General features: G+C 41.5%; 1 protein-coding gene across 2 annotated transcripts; it reads left to right on the top strand.

The window, feature by feature from the left end:
* The first annotated feature begins 8,326 nt into the window (after positions 1 to 8,326).
* LOC106595839 (uncharacterized) lies at positions 8,327 to 25,569 on the top strand. Of its 2 annotated transcripts, XR_006769502.1 has the most exons (9): positions 8,327 to 8,792; positions 9,899 to 9,929; positions 14,715 to 14,801; positions 16,562 to 16,685; positions 20,204 to 20,343; positions 22,018 to 22,193; positions 22,282 to 22,408; positions 23,467 to 24,391; positions 24,566 to 25,569. XR_006769502.1 is itself a non-coding variant. In XM_014187214.2 (8 exons), the coding sequence occupies exons 1-8, from the start codon at positions 8,640 to 8,642 to the stop codon at positions 23,670 to 23,672; spliced, it is 1,044 nt and encodes a 347-aa protein (XP_014042689.1). In that variant the 5' UTR covers positions 8,327 to 8,639; the 3' UTR covers positions 23,673 to 25,569. The 2 variants fall into 2 exon arrangements, 1 of the variants encoding a protein (XP_014042689.1); XM_014187214.2 differs by having other exon boundaries at positions 23,467 to 25,569.

The raw sequence follows: 25,569 nt of genomic DNA on the forward strand, positions 1-25,569 counted from the left end.
CTGCACTGTGCCCAAGGACATGGTTTACTAGAAAAGCTGACTGGCTCTCAAAATTGACCAAAAAATGAATGGATGATTTATGAATGTGTCATAGACATAGCTGGGATTTGTCTTACAGTACTTACCAGGCCAGTGTTTGTCAGTAAAAGTCATTGGGTCAGATAATTAAGTAAAAAGAGACAGATGGTGGCAGCATTTACTGCTGATTACATAGAGGTCATAAAAGCCTCTTCAATAGGAAGGGGATGTCCGGGCCAAGCCTATAAAACTCCCCCAGCTGGAATCCTGAAGGGAATTCTTCTGCTGCCCAGCCCTTGTCAGGCTGCTGTACTACAGTAGGGGAGACAGGAATGTCTACCTCTGCGTTTCTTGATGGATTTGGTACAAATATTATTCTTAATGCTTGAATAGCATCTTCCTTCCCTGTACCTCCTCAAGTCTTTGATCACTGGGGAAAGTAGAGGAGACAACAGGAAAAGTAAATTCTAGATAATCTCTAGGCAGGGTTGAGTGTATCTTATATGTCTTATTCGTGTCAGTTAACTTGACATATTGTAACTAGGGACATATCCACTGTCATCTGCTGAATGTAACATTTTCCACAGCTCAAGACCATTGGTTGAGAGAAGACTGCATACTGTAGTGTATGGTGCAGTATGGTGCAGTAAATATAAACAGTATGTGCTGATGCAGGGCCATGTGCAGTGTTGTCCAACAAAACAAGGACACTAGAGGAGCACATTCCTTCTCTGAACTCACTGGACTATACAAAATTGACTTCTCCAACTAATGTTGTTCTCTATGAATTAGCTTTGGTTTATATCCTCAGGTTTGTTCAGACACTGGGTCCACTTGGGATAAAATGGCACATCTTTAGATGGCAAATGTTGGCTTGGATTACTAGTGTTTAAGTCAGTACTTACTGTACCATATAGCGAACACTAGGCTCAACACCTAGCCCTCCGATACTGTGCAGAAACTTTCATGAGGTTGCATCTGAGAAATGCAGTTGTAGAAATAGTGTACAAAACACTAGGAACTGCTCTTTCCATGCCATTGACTGACCAGGTTAATCCAGGTGAAAGCTATGATCCCTTATTCATGTCACTTGTTAAATCCACTTCAATCAGTGTAGATGAATGGGAGGAGACAGGTTAAAAAATAATTTTTAAGTCTTGAGACAATTGAGACATGGATTGTGTAAGTGTGCCATTCAGAGGGGGAATGCGCAAGACAAAATATTGAAGTGCCTTTGAATGGGGTATGGTAGTAGGTGCCAAGCGCACCAATTTGAGTGTGTCAAACTGCAACGCTGCTGGGTTTTTCACACTCAGCAGTTTCCCGTGTGTATCCTGAAGTGGTAACCCAGATCTAAACACAATCAGACAACAAAGCGACTTCTGTGCGTCTAAACCAGTCTTTTCAATGCGATCTTCGCGTTCTGATAGCAGAAGTCACATGTAAGTGTCAAGTGTAGACACGACTGGTTCACCACCCAAAGAACATCCAGCCAACTTGACACAACTGTTGGAAGCACTGGACAGTGTCTACTGATCACACTGATGTATTTGTCCAGGAACCTTGCAAGACAGGCAATCAATATTCCATTTACAGGTAGATTCCCATTCTAGGGCAGTTGAACATAAATTAAAGACCCTCATACTAGATGTTGTATTCAGATCAACACCTTAAAGACACTCATACTAGATGTTGTATTCAGATCAACACCTTAAAGACCCTCATACTAGATGTTGTATTCAGATCAACACCTTAAAGACCCTCATACTAGATGTTGTATTCAGATCAACACCTTAAAGACCCTCATACTAGATGTTGTATTCAGATCAACACATTAAAGACCCTCATACTAGATGTTGTATTCAGATCAACACATTAAAACCCTCATACTAGATGTTGTATTCAGATCAACACATTAAAGACCCTCATACTAGATGTTGTATTCAGATCAACACATTAAAGACCCTCATACTAGATGTTGTATTCAGATCAACACATTAAAGACCCTCATACTAGATGTTGTATTCAGATCAACACATTAAAGACCCTCATACTAGATGTTGTATTCAGATCAACACATTAAAGACCCTCATACTAGATGTTGTATTCAGATCAACACCTTAAAGACCCTCATACTAGATGTTGTATAAAGGTATCAACACTTTCTTTTCACCTTTATTTAACTAGGCAGTTAATATGGTCATCAAAACAAGTTTCACCATATGTATAAAATAGGGCCTGGGACACCGGAAGACTTAGAAATCAAAAGCATGGCATTTAAAATTACCATTATACTGCATAAAATATATTAACAAAATAGTATGAGACAACACAGATATGTGAATGTAAAGACTTTATTTTTTCTCTCTTCATTATAAGCCCATGCAGTCAACAAGGAGTGGTCACCCCAGGGACATTGGAAAAGGCATCTGGCGTCTTTATTGTAAAATGGAGCCGTAGCCATTTCAATCAAGAGTGATATTGCCAAACCAACCTCTCAAAACGTGACTAGAATTACAGTATAAATGAGGTTGCAATAATACAATTAATTCTTTAGGCTTGCAGCTTTCTCTTTTGCTATGATCCTGCTGTAACTTTATCAGAGGACAATGGCATGTAGTCACCTAGAATTACTTTGAACCTTTTCTGTGGGATAAATACAGTAGGGTCTTGTTGTTCTGATACATGGAATGTTAATGGTAGGTGAAAGCATGTAATGCTGGTTGTTTCCCATGGCATGGCTTTGAGCATGTTGTTAACATAGAGAGAGGAACATCTAAGCCCTCATCAGATCAGGCAGGTGTCTTTACAGATTGGTTGGACTCTAATTAGAAGATGGACCCTGTTCTGTTTGAATTTGGACACAATGGCCTCAACATTGAGAGTCCGAGAGCTGCTCTCCATTTCCATCACATCAAAGGCTCCTGCTCTGCCAGCTTACTGAATCGTACCGCATGGCGCTCCTTCCCTCAGTCTGACCTGCCCATGCAGCTTTAATGCTCTCTGATCCTTCTGTGACTTGGCATTCACAGCCATTAAAATCCCATCCTGTGCAGCAAGCTGGATCAGAGGTAAATGGAGACTGACTCTGGCCATTTGGTCTGTGGTTTCCCCATTAATTTGGTTCCCAAGTCACCGTGGCTGTCTGCAGGGCTCTGCCGTCATAGAAGAGGACAGGCCATGTCTGGACGTCAGAACCCATTCATATTCAACTAGATAAAGGATGGGCAACTTTGATGGGAGTGGGGGCCACACAAAATCTGAACTCATGAGGAGTCGCAATGGCTCGCGGGTCTGCGCACTGACACCCATACCCACACATGCCAAAATAATGGAAACACTTGGGTAAATGAGGGAAACAAAGTATATTGAAAGCAGGACTACTACACAGGTGTGGTTCCTGAGTTAATGAAGCAATTAACATCCCAGCATGCTTATGGTCATGTACAAAAATGCTGGGCAGGACATTATTTTGGCTACCATGGCTATGCCCCCCATAGGATGACAATGCCCCCATCCGCAGGGCAAGAGTGCCTAAATGGTTTGATGAGCATGAAAACAAAGTAAACCATATGCCATGGCAGTCTATCACCAGATCTCAACCAAATTGAACACTTATGGGAGATTCTAGAGCGGCGCCGGAGACATTTTCCACCACCATCAACAAAACATAAAAGGATGGAATTTCTCGTGGAATAATGGTGTCGCATCCCTCCAATAGAGTTCTTGTCGACACTTATCGAAATATATGCATCTTTGAAGCTGTTGTGGCATATGGTGACCCTATTAAGACACTTTATGTTGGTGTTTTTATTTGGGCAATTACCTGTAGATCCACACGTTGTCCATATCATGCAGAATTGTCATCTCATTGTTACTTAGGGAGCTCATTCTATAATACAGACGTGGGTGATTTCTGTCCCAGGTAGTTGTAAAAATCTGGTAACTTTCCCCAAAATTCCCTGGTTTTCCAGAAAACCTGGTTGGAATATTTACAGAATCATGAGGGAATAAGCAGGAAATCTGGAATCCTCCAACCAGGATTTCTGCAAAACCTGGGGATTTTAGGAAAGTGACTGGATTTTTGCAATCCTACTCCCATGGGACTGAACTGTGTGCACGTTTTTATTCCTGCCTAGCGCAAACATCTCATTAAACTAATCATGGTCTTAAATTTAGACCAAAATTAGTTGAGTGAAGTGTTCGGAGAGTGCTGGAACAAAAACCTGTACACTCCTGTTTAAAAAAACTGCGGCTTTCATGACTACAACTGTCTAAATACAGCTCCAATTTTCTTTTGCTAATCCATGCAGGTTTGTCATTTGATTTAAAAGGAGTGGAGATAGATGCAACCATACGCCAAGGGAGGGCATTTCCTCGCATCCAGGTTAAGGCCTGCTACCAGCAGGAACATGGATCACCCCATGTCAGAGTTAGTAAGTCATAACGGCACATCACTTACAGTTGAGGCGAGCACAGGGTCAAGCTGCAGTGCAGCGCCTCTGGATGGAGAGCGTGTTGTGCTGTTAATGGCCTTGCTCAACATACAAAATGTTAAGCCAATATGAACAATGCAATTTTGCCTGAAAACACATACTTAGAGACTGATGTTTTCAATTGATTGGTTATTCCAAAAGGCAGAAAAGTCACTATAATCCATAATGAATTCGACCTGAATTGTGCTTCACCTTTCCAGTATCCCAAAAGGCCTCCTCTCTGGTTCACAGTAGGTGCACTACTGTACTGGCTGTGCGTAGCACACAAAGCAGTAGAGAATGTCGGCAGGCAGTGCTAGCAGGTGAAATGTTGGAAATGGAATATGGAGAGGTACTTCATTTTTGGAAAGGGTGAAGCGTTGACCCTCCCAATTCCCATAAAGGCCTTCTCGTTCCGTTTCAACACTGGTCCCCGTCTGCTCCAGCAACAGCACGCGTCCTCCTCAGTCGCCTCCGGCTCTGCAGCCTCGCTGCTCCCAGCTCACGTCGGTCGCGTGCTGCTTCTGGCATTCACCTTAAATAAAGCACAGGTGCAAACAACTCCCAGGTCCCATTCAGTGACCCGTCAATGAATTACTCCTATGATCAACAGGAAGAATTACCAGGGGAAAAAGAGGTGCGCACCTTATATTCACCCGTACCAGGTGAATTAGGTTCTGGGCATATAATGCAATGTATTGGGGAAGCTTCTAATAGATACATAGTCACCTCCATGACATACCTTTCATCACCAAAGCCGTGTTAGCATTTACTGCTCATGTTGCTGAACAACCCTTTTCTTAGTGCCAATGAAGTAAATGTGCAATTCAAACACAATATTCAGTTCATAAGCATTGACTGTAATACCTCTGCTGAGAAACAACAGCATGCTCCTTTCTAGTGATCTTGAGTGAAAAACATGAATAACAATGTACCTACTTAGTCAGTAACTTAGCTAACTAATGACACATTAATGTGTACATATACAAGCCTATTCTTTATTAGCCAAATTGCACCAAAACAACAGCCTCTGCTACTTTTTCAGTTACCAATTCATCAATAAACAGTTACAAACTTGTTTGGCAAAAAGTTTTCAATAGTCAGTAGCAGGTCATTAAACTGTAGGTAGCACATATTGTTTTTATTTTCTAAAATCATTAGGTAGCTACATTGATGACCTAAGCTAATGGTGGAAGTTAACTCTTCCTGAGCAGTTTCAATTTAGCTAGGCTCATCCAACAGGCTTGTGCTGCACTGAAACAGAGACAATACCAGACCATACAGCCTGACCCTGATCCTATTGCGTTTAAGCTAGCCAACTACCTAATGTCCTTTTTATAATCTTTATAGATAATATAAATATATTTGTTTTCCCCTCGCACCTAGAGCTGCCTAATATAGCAAACCAGTACGGTTGCTAGGATGCATGCAATGTGTGACATTAGTTGTTGTTCTTTACCATTCGCCATCCGATTTCCCACCAATGCTCCTTATAGGACACATCACTGCACTCTATACTCCTCTGTAAACTGATCATCTCTGTATACCCGTCGCAAGACCCACTGATTGATGCTTATTTATAAAAAATAAAATAAAAACTTAGACCTCACTCCCTCCTATCGGAGATACCTACTACAGGCCTCATCCTCCACATACAATACCCGTTCTGCCAGTCACATTCTGTTAAAGGTCCCCAAAGCACACACATCCCTGGGTCGCTCCTCTTTTCAGTTCGCTGCAGCTAGCGACTGGAACGAGCTGCAACAAATACTCAAACTGGACAGTTTTATCTCAATCTCTTCATTCGAAGACTCAACCATGGACACTCTTACTAACAGTTGTGGCTGCTTCGCGTGATGTATTGTCGTCTCTACTTTCTTGCCCGTTGTGCTGTTGTCTGTGTCAAAAATGTCTGTACCATGTTGTGTCGCTGCCATGCTATGTTGTGTGTTGTCATGTGTTGCTGCTATGCTATGTTGTTGTCTTAGATCTCTCTTTATGTAGTGTTGTGTTGTCTCTTTTGTCGTGATGTGTTTTGTCCTATATTTGTATTTTATTTTTAATCCCAGCCCCGTCCCCACAGGAGTCCTTTTGCCTTTTGTAGGCCGTCATTGTAAATAAGAATTTGTTCTGACTTGCCTAGTTAAATAAAAGCACAAAAAAAAAATGAGTGAGATGAAATCCGAAGGAATGACATCACATCCGAAAAAGATTTCTATCTGAAATTATTGAGTCGACCATTACAGAAATCCACTTGCAAATCATTACATAAATGAGATCATCAAAAACACGTTGAAATGGCATTAGGCTGAATTCGCTAGCAAGCTTTCTTACCCATGTTGCAATGTGGCTACTGGTTAGCTACCTGGGGATGTAAACATCACGTTGGTCCCACCTTTCATTTAGCTAGCTAGCCAATCACTGGCATTGTAACAAAGATCAGTGCTGTGATTTGTCAATAAGGCTGGCAATCATATTTGAGTGACATGTAGATTTGCGAACACACAAGTGCATTTCGAGAGAGCGCAGGCAAGTATACCGTGAGCAGGGAGATGCTGAGCTCAACACTTAATTTATTGCGCTCAATTCCACTTTCTGGGAAAGCAAAAAAACATTCTGAGCTCTTTACTCTCTCTTTTAGCTCATCAACATGATCGTCTCCATCCTAAATATATTTAACTGAACTCTCAACTCTCTCCACCCGTGCTCATTTTTTTGTGTGCAATTTTATAACACATTTCATGCAATTTTACTCATTTTGCCATGGGGTGGAGAGCAGAGGAGGCTGGTGGGAGGAGCTATAGGAGGACAGGCTCATTGCAATGGCTGGAATGGAATACATGGAACAGTATCAAACACATCAACATATGGAAACCACTTGTTTGACTCTGTTCCATTTTTTCCATTCCAGCCATAACAATGAGCCCATCCTCCTATAGCTCCCACCACCAGCCTCCTCTGGGAGATAGACATTTTTGCAGTTTTAAAGCTTAATTTCCTGCATTTATACACATTTTGCCATGACTTATGCCATGGAAATATGACATCTGAGTGAGAGTGACTAACAAAATCAATGTCACACCCTCTCCCTGGGCACAGATTGTCGCTGGTTTAATGTTGAAGGAAGAGCAAATATCTGAAGCAGTCGGGCCGGTGTATAAATAAATATTAGTTGTCCTTGTGTAACAGTGTAGGTTCCGTCCCTCTCTTCGCCCCAACCCGGGCTCACTTGTTTGAACAGTGGAGCGCTCTCTGTCTACACATACAGCAGGTGTTACTAATGACTTTTTGTTTACACTTACTGTTTGTCACGCATTACGAAACACATGAGTGTATGGAGACCATAACGGGGTCCATGTGCTTATGTTACTCACAGGAAAACATGAAGACACACTGCATTTTTAGTCAAGCACTTGTTTATCTGTGTAAGGCCATTGCTCATTTTCACAGGCTTCTCATTTATAAACCATAAGTAAAGCATTAAGATTTCTTGATTTAATTCCTCCCTCCCCCCAAGACATGCACAACATTGCTGTACCAGTGCACTAGACAAATTAGGTCAGAGCGTATCCTTAAATTAAATCAAATGCACAAATCGAATACGTTAAACATGCTGTATTTCCAGTGGTGAAACCTTGCAGAAGCATAAAGCCCTGCAATTTGATTTCATAAGGAGTGACAACCACAGTGATAGAACCAGAGTGCTCAGGGAGAGAGCCACAGTGCTCAGTCGACAGTTCCGTTACCTACATGCTGAGACTGTTCACACACGCTTGCTGGACTACTGTTCGCAAGTAGAGCAGTGATTGGACCAGGGCTCTGCCAGTCAGTGAACAAATCCCCTCTGACTTCCTCTCCTCCTTTCCTGATGCAGCATGGGCTGAGAGGGAGGGGAGTTGATCTGTCTTCTCTCAGCCTGCCTCAGCTCAGCTCGCCACCTGCCCTTGAGTTACTGTGAATAGACAAGACAGAGAGGAAGTCGTTCTGTAGTCTGGCTCTTGTAAACCATATCTCTGCTGTGTTTTTATCCCTGGGCTGTTTAGATTTTTTCCCCTCTCTGCTCTGGGGGTGTGGTGGAGTGGAGCGTTTGTCCCTGGCTGGCGGAGCTCCGATGGGAGGCAGTGCTGCCTCTGTCTGGGACTGGGGATGCTGAACGGGGGAAGGGAGGGCCTGTTTCAACTGGGACAGCAGCTCCAGCAACAGGGGGAGTACCAGGCCGCCCTCCACTGCTTCCTTAGCTCTCTGCTGGGGTTAAGGCACGTGCAGAGCTTCACCTCGCTGCCCAACTGCCTGCACCAGGTGAGCCAACGATCTAATGGCCGGACGATCACTCACTCTCACACCCATATGTATACATACACCCGCAAACATACACACGCATACTGTAGACAAATGTTTGCACACACAAACGTCCAGTCTACAGGCACATGCACACACTTGTGGTGTACACAAACATGAGCACACAGACACAAAACCCATTCACCACAATACTGATACCATACATACAGTACTGACACTGTGTTTGCCTGTTACTCATACATTAGCATATAATATAAACACACAAGCCACACACTACACATACCAATACAACCTTGCCATCACCAATACCAATGTCAAACGTCATGTTGCCACTCACAGCACAGGATCAGTATTTTTCCTGTTGACAGTGCATGTTGCAAGGTGAAGACAGGGAGTCTGTTTGTCTCAGGACAGACAGAAAAATGTAAAATGGCTCTTTTCAATGTCAGTAATATGCCGTATTGCAAACCTGTGAGTATGTTAGCTACTGTACCTCAATATGAGGTTGGAAGTGGTCCATGTATAGTGCATAACATAATAATGTATGTCATTAGTCTCTTACCAGAAACTCCACTGTATCTGATGGATGCAAATAGCATCCGATTACTGGGACTCATTTCATGTGCATGCTTGTCTCCCAGGATAGAATATTGCTGTTTTGATCCAGTTTTGTTGAACCAGGGCCACAGTAACAGATTACATACTAAAGGCCCCTGGATAACAATATGTATCAAGTGACCCAAAGAAAATGTCTTACATTTACAAATGTAGCCCCTTACCCAATATCCCAGGAATGTGGCATGATGTTGAACAGACCAACGGCGAGAGAGAGAGAGAGAGAGAGAGAGAGAGAGAGAGAGAGAGAGAGAGAGAGAGAGAGAGAGAGAGAGAGAGAGAGAGAGAGAGAGAGAGAGAGAGAGAGAGAGAGAGAGAGAGAGAGAGAGGGTGGAGTTGTTCATTCCCCTCCACAATACAGTAGCTTATACGAGAATAGTGGAATGTGAATGGTCATACATGGTAATATGAGTAGAATACAGACAGACAATTACTTGTGTAGCATATTCATATCATACAATCGTAATATGTGTTCTCCTTTGTGATTACAGATTGCTGAACTCTTCATCTCCGAAAATAACTGTATCCTTTACGCACAAACGGAGGCCTTGTGAGACCAAACCCCTATCCCTTATCTGACCCCACTTCCAGATAACTATTAGTACTATCTTTGCATGAAACCCGTGACTATGCTAGGGAGGAAAAAATTGTTTTCTTTTTTTGGTGGCAGTGGCCTGCGGCTATGGTGAATTCCAGTACAAAATGTAATTTGGCTGTACAAAAAAAGCATTGTAGAAAGAGGGAATTTGTGTCCATGGGACAGAATATTATCACAGCTTTGTCCCAGAATGCTGAAGGTTTTGAATGGGGTCAGGCTTTTCTCTTAAGAGGATTTGTAAGTGCTTATCTCCCAACAACACAGAGTATGAGAAAGCTAATTAACCTGTATTCTGCAGTGGCTGTGTGTGACCACCACCGCCATTATCCACTACAGGCCAGTGCAGTATATTGCTCAGATAAGAGGGGTGTAGTGTTGCAGGATATATAACCTCTTCCCATTGCATTCCTCTCTGTTACTGAGACATTGAAACACTTTTCACACCAGCTCAAGTTATCTGCCTCAGCAAGACCCAGCTCCTCACAACCCATCTCCCAAAATAGGTTGATTTAAGCTCACTTCATCAATACATATCCATAGTCTCCTCATGTCCTCAGAATACATTTATTTGAGAGGCTCATAGGTCATGATAGGGTTAATTAAGTCTTTGGACATGAAAGAGACACATAGCATCATGAATAATTATGTCACAATGGTGTCATATGTTAATAGTAACATATAAGCTTCATAGACACAGGTCATTACCACCATAACGATTTGAAGTAGATAGTTTTAAACTATTTACAAAGTCATTTGAGTTTTATCATGGAACTTGTTACGTGGAACTCATACAGTTGTATGATCCAGACATGTATGTTTGTCGACACAGAGATTAGGCCAGAACAATGACAGAGTCACAATGACAGTTACATGACAGAGTCTGATTGTCCCAGTTAAAGTCACTGACTATTGGGCAAAATCAACGTTGTTTCCACGTCATTTAAAACCCCAAATTAAATGTGATGATGTTGAATCAACGTAGCTACTGATTGGATATGAAAAAGTCATCAACGTAAGGGAATGTTGTATTTTTTTTCACCTAACTTTTAACCTAAATCCAATGACATGTTTAATTCACATTAGTTACCAAATGTAAGTCAAACTGACATCTGTGCCCAGTGGGTGGTCCCTGAGGACAGGTTAAAACCGGATATTCATGTGGCTGGGCAGAGACAGAGTTTAACAGGCTTTTAAAGTGCTTTCTGGGTTGTATTTGGGAAGGTTCCCTGGGGAGTGAGGGAGGTGAAGACTTAGCCTAATCTAACTGACTCTGATGGGAACACATATTTTCACATGCACAGACTAAAAAACATCAACTCTCAGCATCAAATGCCATAATAATAACTCCCAGTTGCTGTAATTCTTCTCAGGGCTCTCTGACCAAAAGTCATCCTGGCTTTCATGGAAAGTGTAGTAATCTATCCATTCAATTTGGCTCTCCAATTAGAGAAATAAATAAGCCAATCAAACTGAACTTTCAGTCAAATCATTCTCAGGATGTTTTCTGTTACAGTTTCATGTTTGTAATCAACACAATCAAAACCATTTTATTGTCTGTTTTGTGGTATAGTGTTGACTGTATGAGAATAGTGTCACAAGCCACATATGCTTCAAAGTGCTTCCTTTAGAGGTTATCTCAACCTTGACCCTCTCCACTTCACGTGTACTGCATGTGCTCTAAATTGAATTCTCCCCTATTTCGTCATCACCAACTTAGGGTGGAGGACTTACTCAGTGTGGGTTCGCTGCATTGTTGTTGTTGTCCTGCCAGGTTGTAAATACCCCAGACCAGCAGAAGTAGTGCTTTGACCTCTGTGGTCTGCCTGTGAAGTAACCTTCTATCCCAGAGGGTCCTCATCATACTCACCTCACTGTTGGCAATGCATGGGGCTTTCTAATGTAGTGATATGGACTTAATGAGCCTCTGATCATAGTGGAATTATCTCCAGATTTCAAAACACATTAGAAATTTCACTTTGGGGTGATTTTGTAAAAACATTTTTGAGGCATCACGTGGTATTGACAGTTCTTTCATGATTTTTTGGGGGGGATGGATCGAGTAGGTACAGTTTATAAGCCAGGATATACAATGCAATTATATCTGTTTTTGTAATCCATACTGAATGTGTTAGTTGTAAACGCCTCTCCAGCCATCTTATTGGCATGTGAAAAGTGTTGTGTCTGTAATGGCCATCAACACTGGCACCGGTACTCCCTGTATATAGCTCCACATTGATCTGGTACTGGTACTCCCTGTATATAGCTCCACATTGATCTGGTACTGGTACTCCCTGTATATAGCTCCACATTGATCTGGTACTGGTACTCCCTGTATATAGCTCCACATTGATCTGGTACTGGTACTCCCTGTACATAGCTCCACATTGATCTGGTACTGGTACTCCCTGTATATAGCTCCACATTGATCTGGTACTGGTACTCCCTGTATATAGCTCCACATTGATCTGGTACTGGTATTCCCTGTACATAGCTCCACATTGATCTGGTACTGGTACTCCCTGTATATAGCTCCACATTGATCTGGTACTGGTACTCCCTGTATATATCTCCACATTGATCTGGTACTGATACTCCCTGTATATAGCTCCACATTGATCTGGTACTGGTACTCCCTGTATATAGCTTCACATTGATCTGGTACTGGTACTCCCTGTATATAGCTTCATTATTGTGTATTTTATTCCTCTTGTGTTACTATTTTTCTTTTTATTATAATTTTTTTACTCGGTTAAGTCTACACCCATTGTATTCAGTGCATGTGACAAATAAAATATGCTTTGATTTGAACAGTCATTACCTCAGCGGCCCAGTAAACCCTGGAGTTAACCCACAACTGTCTGTCAGCAGCCCAATATCTCTACCTCAGCTGACTATTATATACTGCAAACGAATAGGAATGAGGCACATTGCAGGATATGCAGGATGTTTAGAAGAGGATCGTAGTAAACACATTAAAAAAATTATACTTGTCCACTGGATGTCTACTGGAGTCATAAAGTATGCATGGCACTGCATACACTGTGTATCCTTCTGGCTAGTGAAGTCTATTAGGAGTGTGTGTTAATGTGCTTCTCGTGTATTTTGCTAGTCATAAAAAGTAGCCTCTTTCCTTTCACATGGACAGTTATGATAGGGTTTATTGACTACTGTCATTTAATTTCCTGGTTGCTAAAATTCAAATGGTTTGCCTAATTTCACTTTGTGACAAAACAAGAAAGTATAGTGTAGAAAATCATAGTACATCTGAATCGCTGTGAATTATCTTTTCCATAACCAAAAATATAGTATTTTCAGCTGTTTGAAGCTGGGGTACGAAACCAAAAGTAAAAGGCACAAAAACAAAACTTAAGAACGGGAAGCATAGAAATAAGGCAAATAGCCTTTATTCACGGTGTATAATACATACATTTTTAAAGCTTTTATTTGTATCTAAACTGTGCTACTTTAACAGCAATCAATAGGTCACACACAAGCATTCAGAATTAGAACTCAGCAAAGTCTGGTCTCACGTGCGACAGAGAGCTCCTGCTTTTGAGTAGGCCATTTACACCAGGCTGTATGTCTGTTTATTTTAAGCACATTTTCCTTGTCAAGCAATGCTTTTTAAATTCACCTGTCAAGTGCTAACGGTGTCAACATACAAAGGGATGCATTTATTTCAGTATGAAGAATGCCTTTGACAAAGTGAACCAACTCAGCTCCTGAGTCTATTTTTAGGGATGGCACACATATTTGGTGCCTTAGGGACAGATCTAAATTCATTGGAGGGAGGGGTGGTCCAAAACAGGGGAGGGTTGTGTGTTTTATTGGGCACAGGGGAGGGTAGCGCATTTTTTCCCTGATTTACATTCGCTCTACTGCTCATATTTTCCCTATAAACAATGGCTTGACTTTTGATATTACCCTAATAAAGTTTAAAAATGTTTGAAGGTTTGGTATGGTGTGGCTATTATTAAGCGTTAGCTACTGAAGGCCTATTATACTGTAAGTCCCTGACTTTATTGTGCAAACCCGGTCACTTAAAAGAAATCTTTGGGTATAAATGTATTTTTTTAAAGGACAAATAAAATCTATCAATCAATACATTCAAACTGTGCAGTGGCCAATTGATGAACGGAAAGAGACATTGTTCACAAAACACCAAAATGTTTGACATGGAGATTGTCAAGCCAAGCCTTCGATACTGGGTAAACCTAAAATGTAGGGAGGGATGCATTTTCTGTTTGTTGAGATCGACAGTCTATTTGTGGTGTTGATAACACAAACCATGATATTGAAGTGCCCAAAGTTGGCATGCTTTGTTTATTGGTTGTGTGGTGCATTGGCACAGAAACCTGTTGGTGGACACCTTGAGTTGGAACAGCCCCCCTCCAGTAAATTTAAATCCATCCATACAGAATCAGATACACAAAATAATTGACACATCAACATTGACAAACAAAAGACTGCAGTAGAATGGCCAGATATTATAGTCTCTGTGACGTCACTGAGACTATGATTTGAGCTATCTGTTTAGAATGTTGGTGATGAGCCTGTTACTTGCTGAGGTCACATTCAGGAGCCATAAAAAAATAAAAAATAAATAAAAAAAATACACATTGCAGTTAAGCCTGGCGACAATGTTTCTGACTCTACAACTGACTAAATCCCTTTGACAATTGAGCCTGATCCTTCACCTATATAAATAGACAGCAAGGCCCTGCAGTTCATTCAGGCTGAGAAGATGTTCTACGAGGTTTATCTAATTGAGCTCACTGCTGTTCAGGGGAGCACAGGCAAGTATATTTACATCTGTAAAATGGTGGCATCCACAAGTTCAGCTTATCACCATCTGCCAAACATGTCAGTAGTGTTTCGCCATGGCCGGTAGTCGTGGATCTGGGTTGGCCGTCCACCATTGGGCATAGGTATAAGGAGCGACGAAGGATGCCGTTTAAGTACTATGAGGGTGGTTGATGAAGCAATTGGACTCACCTGAGTGAGGCAGGCTTGTGGCTAATGAAGATTGGATGCAGGTGAGCAAATTGGCATGGGTACTGCTCTACGTCCATATATGGATTTCCTTGCCACTCTGCTGCCTTCCATTGTGGTTGTCTGGACCCATATATGGAGTTCCTGCTACAGGGCCGCATTCCAATATGAATGCCACTACCCATGTATGGAATTCCGCATTCCAATATGGAAGTCTGAGTCCATATATGGAGTTCCTGATCTAAGGCTGCATTCCAGTACAGAAGAACAAGCCCATATATGGAAGTTCCTGTTGTGGATTAGGTCTGTCGTCTGAAGCTTAAAGCTGTCCTCCCAAAACGGTGTTATAAACTACACTTAGCACTCTAACTGGGTGATTTGGGGGTGCCCTAACGAAATGCCATTGCTGTAAGCTATCAATTGTGCTATACAGTATGGTATGCAGTGTATTTTTAGGACATTTCTATTGTAATATACCAATCTAAAATGATACCAGTGCAATGTTTGATTCTGTACAATAGAGAAACAAACCTCAGCCAGAGAGCCTGGTGTATCCCTTACAACCCAAGAGGGTTGGCCAGTCATCTATCACCTGCTGCCTCTCCTCTCCAGACATCTGCCTTCATCAGTCATCTTGTCTGTCTGTCTGTCTGTCTGTCTGTCTGTCTGTCTGTCTGTCTGTCTGTCTGTCTGTCTGTCTGTCTGTCTGTCTGTCTGTCTGTCTGTCTGTCTGTCTGTCTGTCTGTCTGGAGGCTGCTGATTCAGCAGCAGCTCAGTGTCGCATGGGCAGGAGGTAGCAGGAGTTATGGGATGGACAGGGAAGACAAATGGCCATGTTAGGCATTATCTCATAAGGAGTTGTGTGGCGCCATGGAATACTGAGGCCCCTGATTCAGCACTGTGCCAGCTGCTCTGTTTCTCTCTCCTGAGGCAATGCTGGCATCACAATCACCCCACCAGCCTTCTCTCTCTCTTCAATCTCCTGTTCAAACCTCGGCCCATTTCCATCTCATTTTGATTATCTGACAGATATTGGACCTACCCTATTTTCTATGCTTTCTATTCTTTTCCCTCATCCTGTTAAAAGTTTCTGTCCCCTTATTGCCATTTTGAACCACTTTACTTTTCAGTTTACCTCTCTCCAACGTTAGGCTGGAAAAGCTTTTATGGAGGCTAATCTCCACTCCCACCAGGGTCAGCTCAGGTGTTTGTGTCTGTGTGAACAGGTAGCTGTGCCACTGCTCTTGTGGGTGGGGTGAGTGCGCTGTTTGCACTCACAGTATCCTCTCCCTTCCCTCTTCCCTCTGCTCTCTATCTGACGTCTCCTGCTCACTATCCTGTTGGCTCCACTTTACCCTGCTGTTCAGACTCCACTCTCATCTCCACACTGCCAGCCCTGCCAGAGACCACATCGCCAGCATTTTGGATTCTGTTTACTTGCTATGTAGAGAGACAGAGGGAGTTAAAGGGATATAAAGAGCAAGAGAAGGATAGAGCGTGAGCAAGAGGGATCGAGACAGATGTTAGCAGGCGGCTGATTACATGCCCTGTGTGTGTGTAACAGGCCCCCAGGAGGCTTTGCTGGGCTCGTCTAGGACAGGATGGGCATCCCCAGAGGAGCTATCGGATCAGGCCTCCCAGGCACAGCATTTTGAGCGGCTGGCCCAGCTTTGCATCATGAGTAAAAGGTACGTAGAGTTAACAAGAATAACGCAAATGTCCTCTCTTGCAATAAGGGCAGTGCTGTATAGTATTGTTGGTCTTCCACTCATTAAATGAGACATCTTTGCTGTTTCTGTTCTGCTGGCTTTTCTGAACTGGTGTTGGTAATTACTGGGTTTCAAGTAAGGATGGGATGAGAAAGTAGATATTAATATTATGCCTGATATAGACAGCATAATATATACTGATACTGTAGGTGTTTTTGTTTGCTGTTAAAGGCTCCAAAAGGCTGTAGTTATATTTACTAGATGCTGAATTTTGATATTTTGGCTAGCTCTGTTCCCCAGTAAATTACTTTTGAAGGGCTGTATGAGTGTATAATATTTACAAAAAGAAAAACAGTGATACTGTCATTCAGACGTGAGACTATTTCACTGAGGCATTGTTCGCATTCTGTAGTTTTAAATTGGACATTTCTGAATTATGTGCTTATTTCTAACATAAATCTACAGTATTTAAACTGTATGCTGTCTCACATCTTAAAGCGATACTCAGTTCCATATTGCCCCTCCCCCAGATTGTTAGTGAAAGATGGGTTTATATGTTCATAGTGCTTTGAAAATATGCCAGGATGAAAATTTACCTCGCCCAATAAACCAGTGCAGGAAGAAGTGTTTGCATCTGTGGCCTTCATGCAAAAACCACCGATGTGAATTTACCTGTGGAGGTGGAGAAAAGGGACAACATCCCTAATGGGAGTTTCAAGTGTTACCAGAACACATTGATCTGATGTCCTTGATGCTGGGGTATTCTGGTAGGCCACAAAGACAGGAACATACACATTTATTTGCCCCTCCTGTCAATAGTTGGAAGATTAGAGAATTTAGCCTGATTGGCTAGAGAGGGTGGAAGGGGGGAACAGGTATCCTGACTACTCACGCTAAATTCTTCTGCTGCTCCGTCGTTCACTACATACTAGTCATACATCCATTCTGCAGGAGAAACTGAAGTTAGGTTGAAAACCCGGAAACATCCGCTTTCTTGGTTTCTGCTAAAAGTAAATATGTTTAGTTTAGGGTGTCTAGTGCTATGCTTTTAGTTTAGCGTGTCTCTAGTACTATACGTTTAGTTTAAGATGTCTCTAGTACTATACGTTTAGTTTAAGGTGTCTCTTGTACTGTACTTTTAGTTTAGTGTGTCTCTAGTACTATACTTTTAGTTTAAGGTGTCTCTTGTACTGTACTTTTAGTTTAACGTGTCTCTAGTACTATATGTTTAGTTTAAGATGTCTCTAGTACTATACTTTTAGTTTAAGATGTCTCTAGTACTATACGTTTAGTTTAAGATGTCTCTAGTACTATACTTTTAGTTTAAGGTGTCTCTTGTACTGTACGTTTAGTTTAAGATGTCTCTAGTACTATACGTTTAGTTTAAGGTGTTTCTAGTACTATACTTTTAGTTTAGGGTGTCTCAAGTACTATACTTTTAGTTTAGCGTGTCTCTAGTACTATACTTTTAGTTTAAGGTGTTTCTAGTACTATACTTTTAGTTTAGGGTGTCTCAAGTACTATACTTTTAGTTTAGCGTGTCTCTAGTACTATACTTTTAGTTTAAGGTGTCTCTTGTACTGTACTTTTAGTTTAGGGTGTCTCAAGTACTATACTTTTAGTTTAGCGTGTCTCTAGTACTATACTTTTAGTTTAAGGTGTTTCTAGTACTATACTTTTAGTTTAGGGTGTCTCAAGTACTATACTTTTAGTTTAGCGTGTCTCTAGTACTATACTTTTAGTTTAAGGTGTCTCTAGTACTATACTTTTAGTTTAGTGTGTCTCTAGTACTATACTTTTAGTTGAAGGTGTCTCTAGTACTATACTTTTAGTTTATGGTGTCTCTAGTACTATACGTTTAGTTTATGGTGTCTCTAGTACTATACTTTTAGTTTAGCGTGTCTCTAGTACTATACTTTTAGTTTAGTGTGTCTCTAGTACTATATGTTTAGTTTAGGGTGTCTAGTGCTATACTTTTAGTTTAAGGTGTCTCTTGTACTGTACTTTTAGTTTAGGGTGTCTCAAGTACTATACTTTTAGTTTAGCGCGTCTCTAGTACTATACTTTTAGTTTATGGTGTCTCTAGTACTGTACTTTTAGTTTAGGGTGTCTCAAGTACTATACGTTTAGTTTAGGGTGACTCTAGTACCATATGTTTAGTTTAGCGTGTCTAGTTCTATACATTTAGTTTAGTGTGTCTGTCGTACTATACGATGAGTTTAGGGTGTCTGTAGTACTATACGTTTAGTTAAGCGTGTTTCTAGTACTATATGTTTAGTTTAGGGTGTCTCTAGTACTATACATTTAGTTTAGGGTGTCTCTAGTACTATACTTTTAGTTTAGCGTGTCTTTAGTACTATACGTTTAGTTTAGTGTGTCTCTAATACTATGCCTTTCACCCTAAAGTTTGAAAGAAACATGAAATGTACAGAATGCCCCAAATTCATCCACCCATTAGAGGCCTCCCAATCCAATGGACTTGTTTGGGTGCAATATTTTATTTACAGGGTTTTAGAAGACTCACATCCTACTACAGCACTGTAGCACTGGAGCTTGTGGAAGTTTGGAATTAGGAGGATGGCAGCCTCTTCATCTTTACTGGGTCATAGACATTTTGTATGTGTTTATGAACAGTCTATGAGATGAACATTAACCTTGGACACTGATGGAGTAATGAGGACTACCAAGAGAACTGGAAGAGATGGACTCATATAACTGTCTTTAGTAGTCAGTGCTAAGTCAATGCCAGCCTCCGTCTTCTCTCTTGGACAGAAAGTTATCGTGCTTCCTGAATCTTTCAGTGCTGTGGCAGGAAGTCCTTCGGCCGTTGAAGGGCTTCACTGTACTTTGGCGATCGGATGTCCTCAAATTACATTCTAAAACAGTGCAAACAGACACCTGGCCATTACTAATTGAAGAGAAGCGTGGTTTTGGAACAGCGATCGTGACATCTGTGACACTACACAGGACTTGCTCTACATCCATTGGCACACGTAAGGGCTGCAATCTGTCATGCCATGCTATGCCCACCTAGCTCCATGCCAGAGCGGTATAGCTGTGGAAGGGTGCATGGTAAACCAACCGGTGGGAGCCATGGCAAAATGGACAATAAAATGTATTTTATATGTTCCTGAAGTACATGTTTGTTTGAGGTTGCTTTCTATGGGTTGGAGGTTGTTTTAATTGGTGTTAGTTGTTTGTCTGGATTATCTATTGACACAGCCCACTGGGGAAAAAAACTTGCGCATCAATGTTGTTCCCACATAATTTCAACAACATAATTCAGTCTGATGACGTTGAATCAACATGGAAAACGGATTTGATTTGCAAAAAGTTTGGTGTTTTTTTCACCCTCCTTTAACTTAAATCCAATGACATGGTGACATTTTTTGTTGATTTCACAATGAATTTACGTTAGTAAATGACGTCTGTGCCCAGTGGGAGAAATAATCCATAAAATGTTAATTATCTCTGTGTTCCTGTCCTTCGTCTTTTAGACCTCATCTCGCTTTAGAGTACAGTGGGAAAGCCACTAAGATCCATCAGAGGGCTTTTGGCAACGACCACCCCATCACAGACAAGAGTCTGGAGCTGCTGGCCACCGTCTACGCAGAAATTGGCAAAACAGAATACTCAGGTAAAACTCCTGAATAAAGACAGAACGCTTTAAAAGCCAGTGTCATGCTGAAATAAACATGGATGAATACTTACAGTAGGTTAACTCAATAGTCATGAGTGTTCCATCATGGCTGAGTGTGTCAGCATGTTCTTCTCAGTGTGACAGGCGGGCACAGGCAGTGGAGAGTTTATAGTTGACAGTTTGTAGTTAAACTGGACCCTGAGAAGTGATTTGGTGTAGACCTTGTCACTAGGTTGACATAAAGCACTCTCTTGTGGCATGACAAACCGGAAAACAGCTGTTAAGCCCAAGAACAACTTAACTGCTTTGCTTCAGCGCACACATCGCACTATAAGTGGCTTACATAATTCCAGTTAGCCCTCCTACTGTATGATGTCTGCTCAAGGAATTGTTAAATGAATAAACACACCCACTCAGAGTGGTTTTATATAGAGCTGAACAGAAAATACTTATTGTGAAATTGACAGTTTGAGGCCACTGTATTGGTGTGCTCATGCTTCACTCGCATGAAGAGGAAGTGGCATTTTCACTGTTTTCCAAAGTTGCCGTTTTTTGGGTAGAAAGGTGTGCTGAAGAAGGCACGGGGTAAAATGTGCCCTAGATGTTGAGAACAGCTGTTGAGTCAGTGTTCACAGACAGGGGTGCTCAGTAAAGCAGGCTATGTGTGGGACCTGGGGTGCTAAGAGAACGGTTCCTATTCATGCCAGTTGACCTTCTTGGCCATATCCTTGGTAAAATATTGTCAATAAGTACAGAGAACAGCTGAAGCACGGACACAGTTTGTCTTTGCAATGTAAGCCAGGTCACTGTCAGGATACACATTTCATTCACGTGCTTCTGCAAGCGGTACCAGAGCACCAAGTCTAGGTCCAAAAGGCTCCTTAACAGCTTCTACCCCCAAGCCATAAGACCGCTGAACAATTAATCAAATGGCCACCCAGACTATTTGCATTGACCCCCCCCTTGTTTTTACACTGCTGCTACTCACTGTTTATTATCTATGCATAGTCACTTTACCCCTACCTACATGTACAAATTGCCTCGACTAACCTGTACCCCCGCATATTGACTCGGTACCAGAACCCCCTGTATATAGCCTCATTATTGTTATTTAATTGAGTTCTTTAAAAAAAAATGCTTTAGTTTATTTAGTAAATATTTTCTTAACCCTATTTTCTTAAAACTGCTTTGTTGGTTAAGGGCTTGTAAAGCGTTTCACTGTAAGGTCTACACCTGTTGTATTTGGCGCATGTGACAAATAAGATTATATTTTATTTGATTTATTTTGTACACAAAGCGTGATTTCTCTGTGACCTAAAATGGCTGTCATAGAGTTGTCATTGTGGGTGTGAGCTGCACTCTTGATAGTTGGACGGTCTACATGTTGCTAGTGCAGTCTATTCCACATCTTTCATAGTACAAAGCCAGTACAGTGCTTTTGTGATCTGGAAATGTGTGTGTTGTAAGTACCACTGCACTGTAACTGTGTATATAGTAAATGGCCATGATGGAGTCAACCCTGATGTTTTTCACAGAAATGTTTGTTTTTGTATTTTGAACTTTCATCTTCAGCTCTATCTACACAGTAGTTGACTACATGTTTATTGGTAGCTTGGATCCAGGTTCCATCTGTGGTCAGAGACTCATGTTTACTCATGGTTAATCCCTTAGATTCCCTAGACCAGTGTGTGTCAGCGCTTTCCAAGAGGTTTGCTGCTGCCGAGTCCTTCAGAGACACACTCAACAACGGTCTTTCCCACTCCCATTCCCATTCCCACCGGGATAAACGCTCCGAGGTCCGGCACAGGAAAGACCCCCGCCCACTGGTGAACACACCAAAACCCAAGGTGACACTTTTATTTCAATGACTGAAATGTCCTCAAAACTGGTGTCCATTATGTCCTCACTTCTAATGATATCTCACCCTCTCCTCAGGTCATCAACGGTAAAATCCCCATGTCCATACTGAAGAGGTCTGGCTCAGGACCAGACTCAGAGCCCAGACACAGACGGAAAGGCGAGCGGCGGGTCCGGTTCAGAGAGCCTGAAACCACTGTGCATGGTGAGAGAGACATCAGGATCAGAGATCAAATACCAAACATATGGAGGCCATGAGGACTAGATCTTTCCAAACTTTAAAAGTTTGAGCCCATTCGGTGCATGTAACGAGCCGAGGGGAGATGGCGTTGCCCTCTGGTGCATTCTGACCTCTACTTAGTCACTCTCATTCCTCTCTACTGCACTGGAAGGCCTTGGTCTGCAGAAACATGAAACACATTTGTCATTGGACTATTCTACTGGGTTTTATAGAATTAAACACTCACTATATCAAAACGTATTAAACGATGCTTAGTAATACATTGGTGAGTTATACTGCTAAATCTACTGTTCTCCTAATTCTCTATGGGCCACTACTACTGAACCTTACAAAGGGATCTGCATTGTTATGGCTTAGCTGTAAAAGAAAATGAACAAGATACAGTAAAACCCTGTGATTAGATTGTAAAACACGGTCCCTTGAGGATACTGTAGTATTTAATGTAATGCTGAATTTACAAAAAGAACAAACATGAGCAAGCTATTTACACTTCATGATTAATTATGCATGAAAATGAGGCAGCCTTTTCTTTCTTTATTTACTTGCTTCTTGTCTATCGGTTTCGCAGACATTCCATACTATGACCGTTTAGTTGGTAAGTCTGTCTGACAGTGGTCCCAAATAATAGCACACTAAGAACATGGAGCAAGTGTCACCCTCATTGACTGGTCATTACTGACTTGTTATACTAAATCTGTGTAAGGAAGACTGTTGAGTGGTGCTTAATATGAGAATTTGACATTTTTAGACATTTTAATATTGTACTGTGATGCATGGGTATTCCTCCCTCAATTGTACCCACTTTCGATATTGCATATTCCAGTCCAGTATCTGGTGTATGGCACTTTTTATACTGTTAATAAAGAGACTGAAAATCAGGCCTTTAGCTACAATGGGGAGGAGAAAAGTGATTTTGGCATCAGGAAAACGACATGCCCCTCTCTCCTGAACATGCAGACTGAATGAGTCTTTACAAATCATAAATCATTCAACAGTTTGTTGTTGGTTCTTTTGGTTCACAGCCTATGACACGTCACCGCCCAGCCCTCACCTGGCCCTGTTCACCTGCCTGTTCCTGCTGATGTCACTGCTGGGCGTGGCCATGTTCTGCACGGACCGCCGGCGCCCACAGCGTGTCTGTGAGGAGCTGGAGGCCTCGCTGGCTGTCTACCTGATACACATAAAACAGCTGCTGTGGGGCTGCTGGATCTGGCTAACCATGCAGTGACTGGGACCCACCAGAGGGGGAGACGTGGAGGACTGCATTCACTCTCTTCATTACATGTCCCTTGAGGTGCCCTACCTAGCCTGGTCCACGAGCACCTCAGTCATACACACTGACTATCTATCTATGGTGTTGAGATGTGCACCCCTACTGCTACGCTCACACCCATATATGGAGAAATGTGTAATCCCAGAGATATTTAGCCTCCATGCCTGTATACTGTATGTACCTAAGTGGTGGGTATGTTACCATGTTCGTTTTGTTGATAAAACGTTTTGCACATCCGCAAATGTCGACGCTCACTGGTATGCTCACTTAATTGCTACAATAATTTACATGTTCCTTTCTTGGCACAATCTATTGTGAGTGAATGTTTCATGGAATGCCAAATTAATTGTATTTATTTAATTACAATGCTATGTCATTTGTGTACCTAAAAGCTAACTACAGATATGAATGTGTATATACCGTATACTAAGGACTATCACAATATTACGCCTTGTTATTGCACATAATTGAATGTATAAAGTGTGAAAAACTGCTTAGAGTTGGCACAAAACACCCTTACCGTCTAAAATAAGGATTATGGATTGAGTCAAGCACAATGTGACCACCTTCTGAAAAGGATCGCTGTAACAGGCACAGGACTGCTTCACTTCACAGTGCCAGGTTAAACTAGCAAATTGACAAAGCCATCTTTCTTTTACAGCATAAATACTGCAGTCCGGCGTTTCCTAAACTCGGTCCTTGGGATCCCAACGGGTGCACGTTTTGTTTTTTGCCCTAACACTACACAGCTTAGTCAAGTGATCAAAGCTTGATGATTAGTTGATTATTTGAATCAGCTGTGTAGTACTAGGGCAAAAACCAAAACGTGCACCCCTTGGGATTCCGAGGACCGAGTTTGGAAAACCCTGCTGTAGTCTGACTATTTTTAGGTCAGATCAATTTTGGGTTCCCAGTTGGACAAAGATGAGAAAACCTTCACCACAATAATATGAATACTCTCTTTCCTGGGAATGTACTCAAATTCAATGAGTGCTTATGATTTTGACAGTGTACCTCTTGGTAAATGCTAAAATGCCTCAAATAATATCCTCTATCCTCTAAATTGTATTTATTCTTCCATACTGCATATCTGCATCTACTCAAATATCAAATACTTTTATTTTCTTTAGAGTACATTTTGTAAGGGCTTTTGTTACATTTCTATTTTTTGATTGTGCCAATATTCAGATTTTAATCTTGATGTCAAATGCTTTTAAAGTTAAGGATTATTTGAGAATTGAAAAGTACTTTAAATTAGAGCAAATGCTAATGATGCAAAGTAAAGAAAGGAATCTACATGAATTGTACGGTCCAATGGTCTGTGGTAAGATGCAGCAACATTATGACACTAATTGAATCATCACTGTGGGACCTTCAGTAATTGGAACCATTCAAATATAGAAATTAAAGTCTCTTCTATAAACAGGTCGAGCTTTAAAGGACAATGTGATGCTTATCATATACCTCTCGATCCGAGCAATAAAACACAAGACATTATTTCCACTAATACATATTCTTTAAACAGTATAACAGGTTTCAGGGAACACAACTATAAGAAAGAGTCGGTGTTGGAAAAATCTGAGCAATATGATGCAACCAATGTCTGAATGGAGGAGCTACTGAGACTGAAGGTTCCCTTTGCACCATCAAACGGAACTACTGTCATTAGCAATACAAATACCCAGCAAGTCAACATGGCCTGTTTCTGCACATTTTGGTTAGTAGCTGCATTTCACTGCTGACAATATGCCTGTGGTCACTTTGAAAGAAGTGCCTTTTAGAAGGATTTTGTAGTTTCTATATTTTGTTATTTATTTGAATTATTTGAAATAAAACTGTCATTGCATACCAA

The sequence above is a fragment of the Salmo salar genome, chromosome ssa01 (assembly GCF_905237065.1).
Source record: "Salmo salar chromosome ssa01, Ssal_v3.1, whole genome shotgun sequence".
Classification (NCBI taxonomy): domain Eukaryota; kingdom Metazoa; phylum Chordata; class Actinopteri; order Salmoniformes; family Salmonidae; genus Salmo; species Salmo salar.

Excerpts from the sequence above, each read along its gene's own strand:
- LOC106595839 (XM_014187214.2), top strand. The coding sequence starts at position 8,640 with ATGCTGAACGGGGGAAGGGAGGGCCTGTTTCAACTGGGACAGCAGCTC. Across the intron at positions 8,793-9,898 it reads TGCCCAACTGCCTGCACCAG|ATTGCTGAACTCTTCATCTC; the intron begins GTGAGCCAACGA and ends TTGTGATTACAG. Across the intron at positions 20,344-22,017 it reads TGGCAAAACAGAATACTCAG|ATTCCCTAGACCAGTGTGTG; the intron begins GTAAAACTCCTG and ends TTAATCCCTTAG.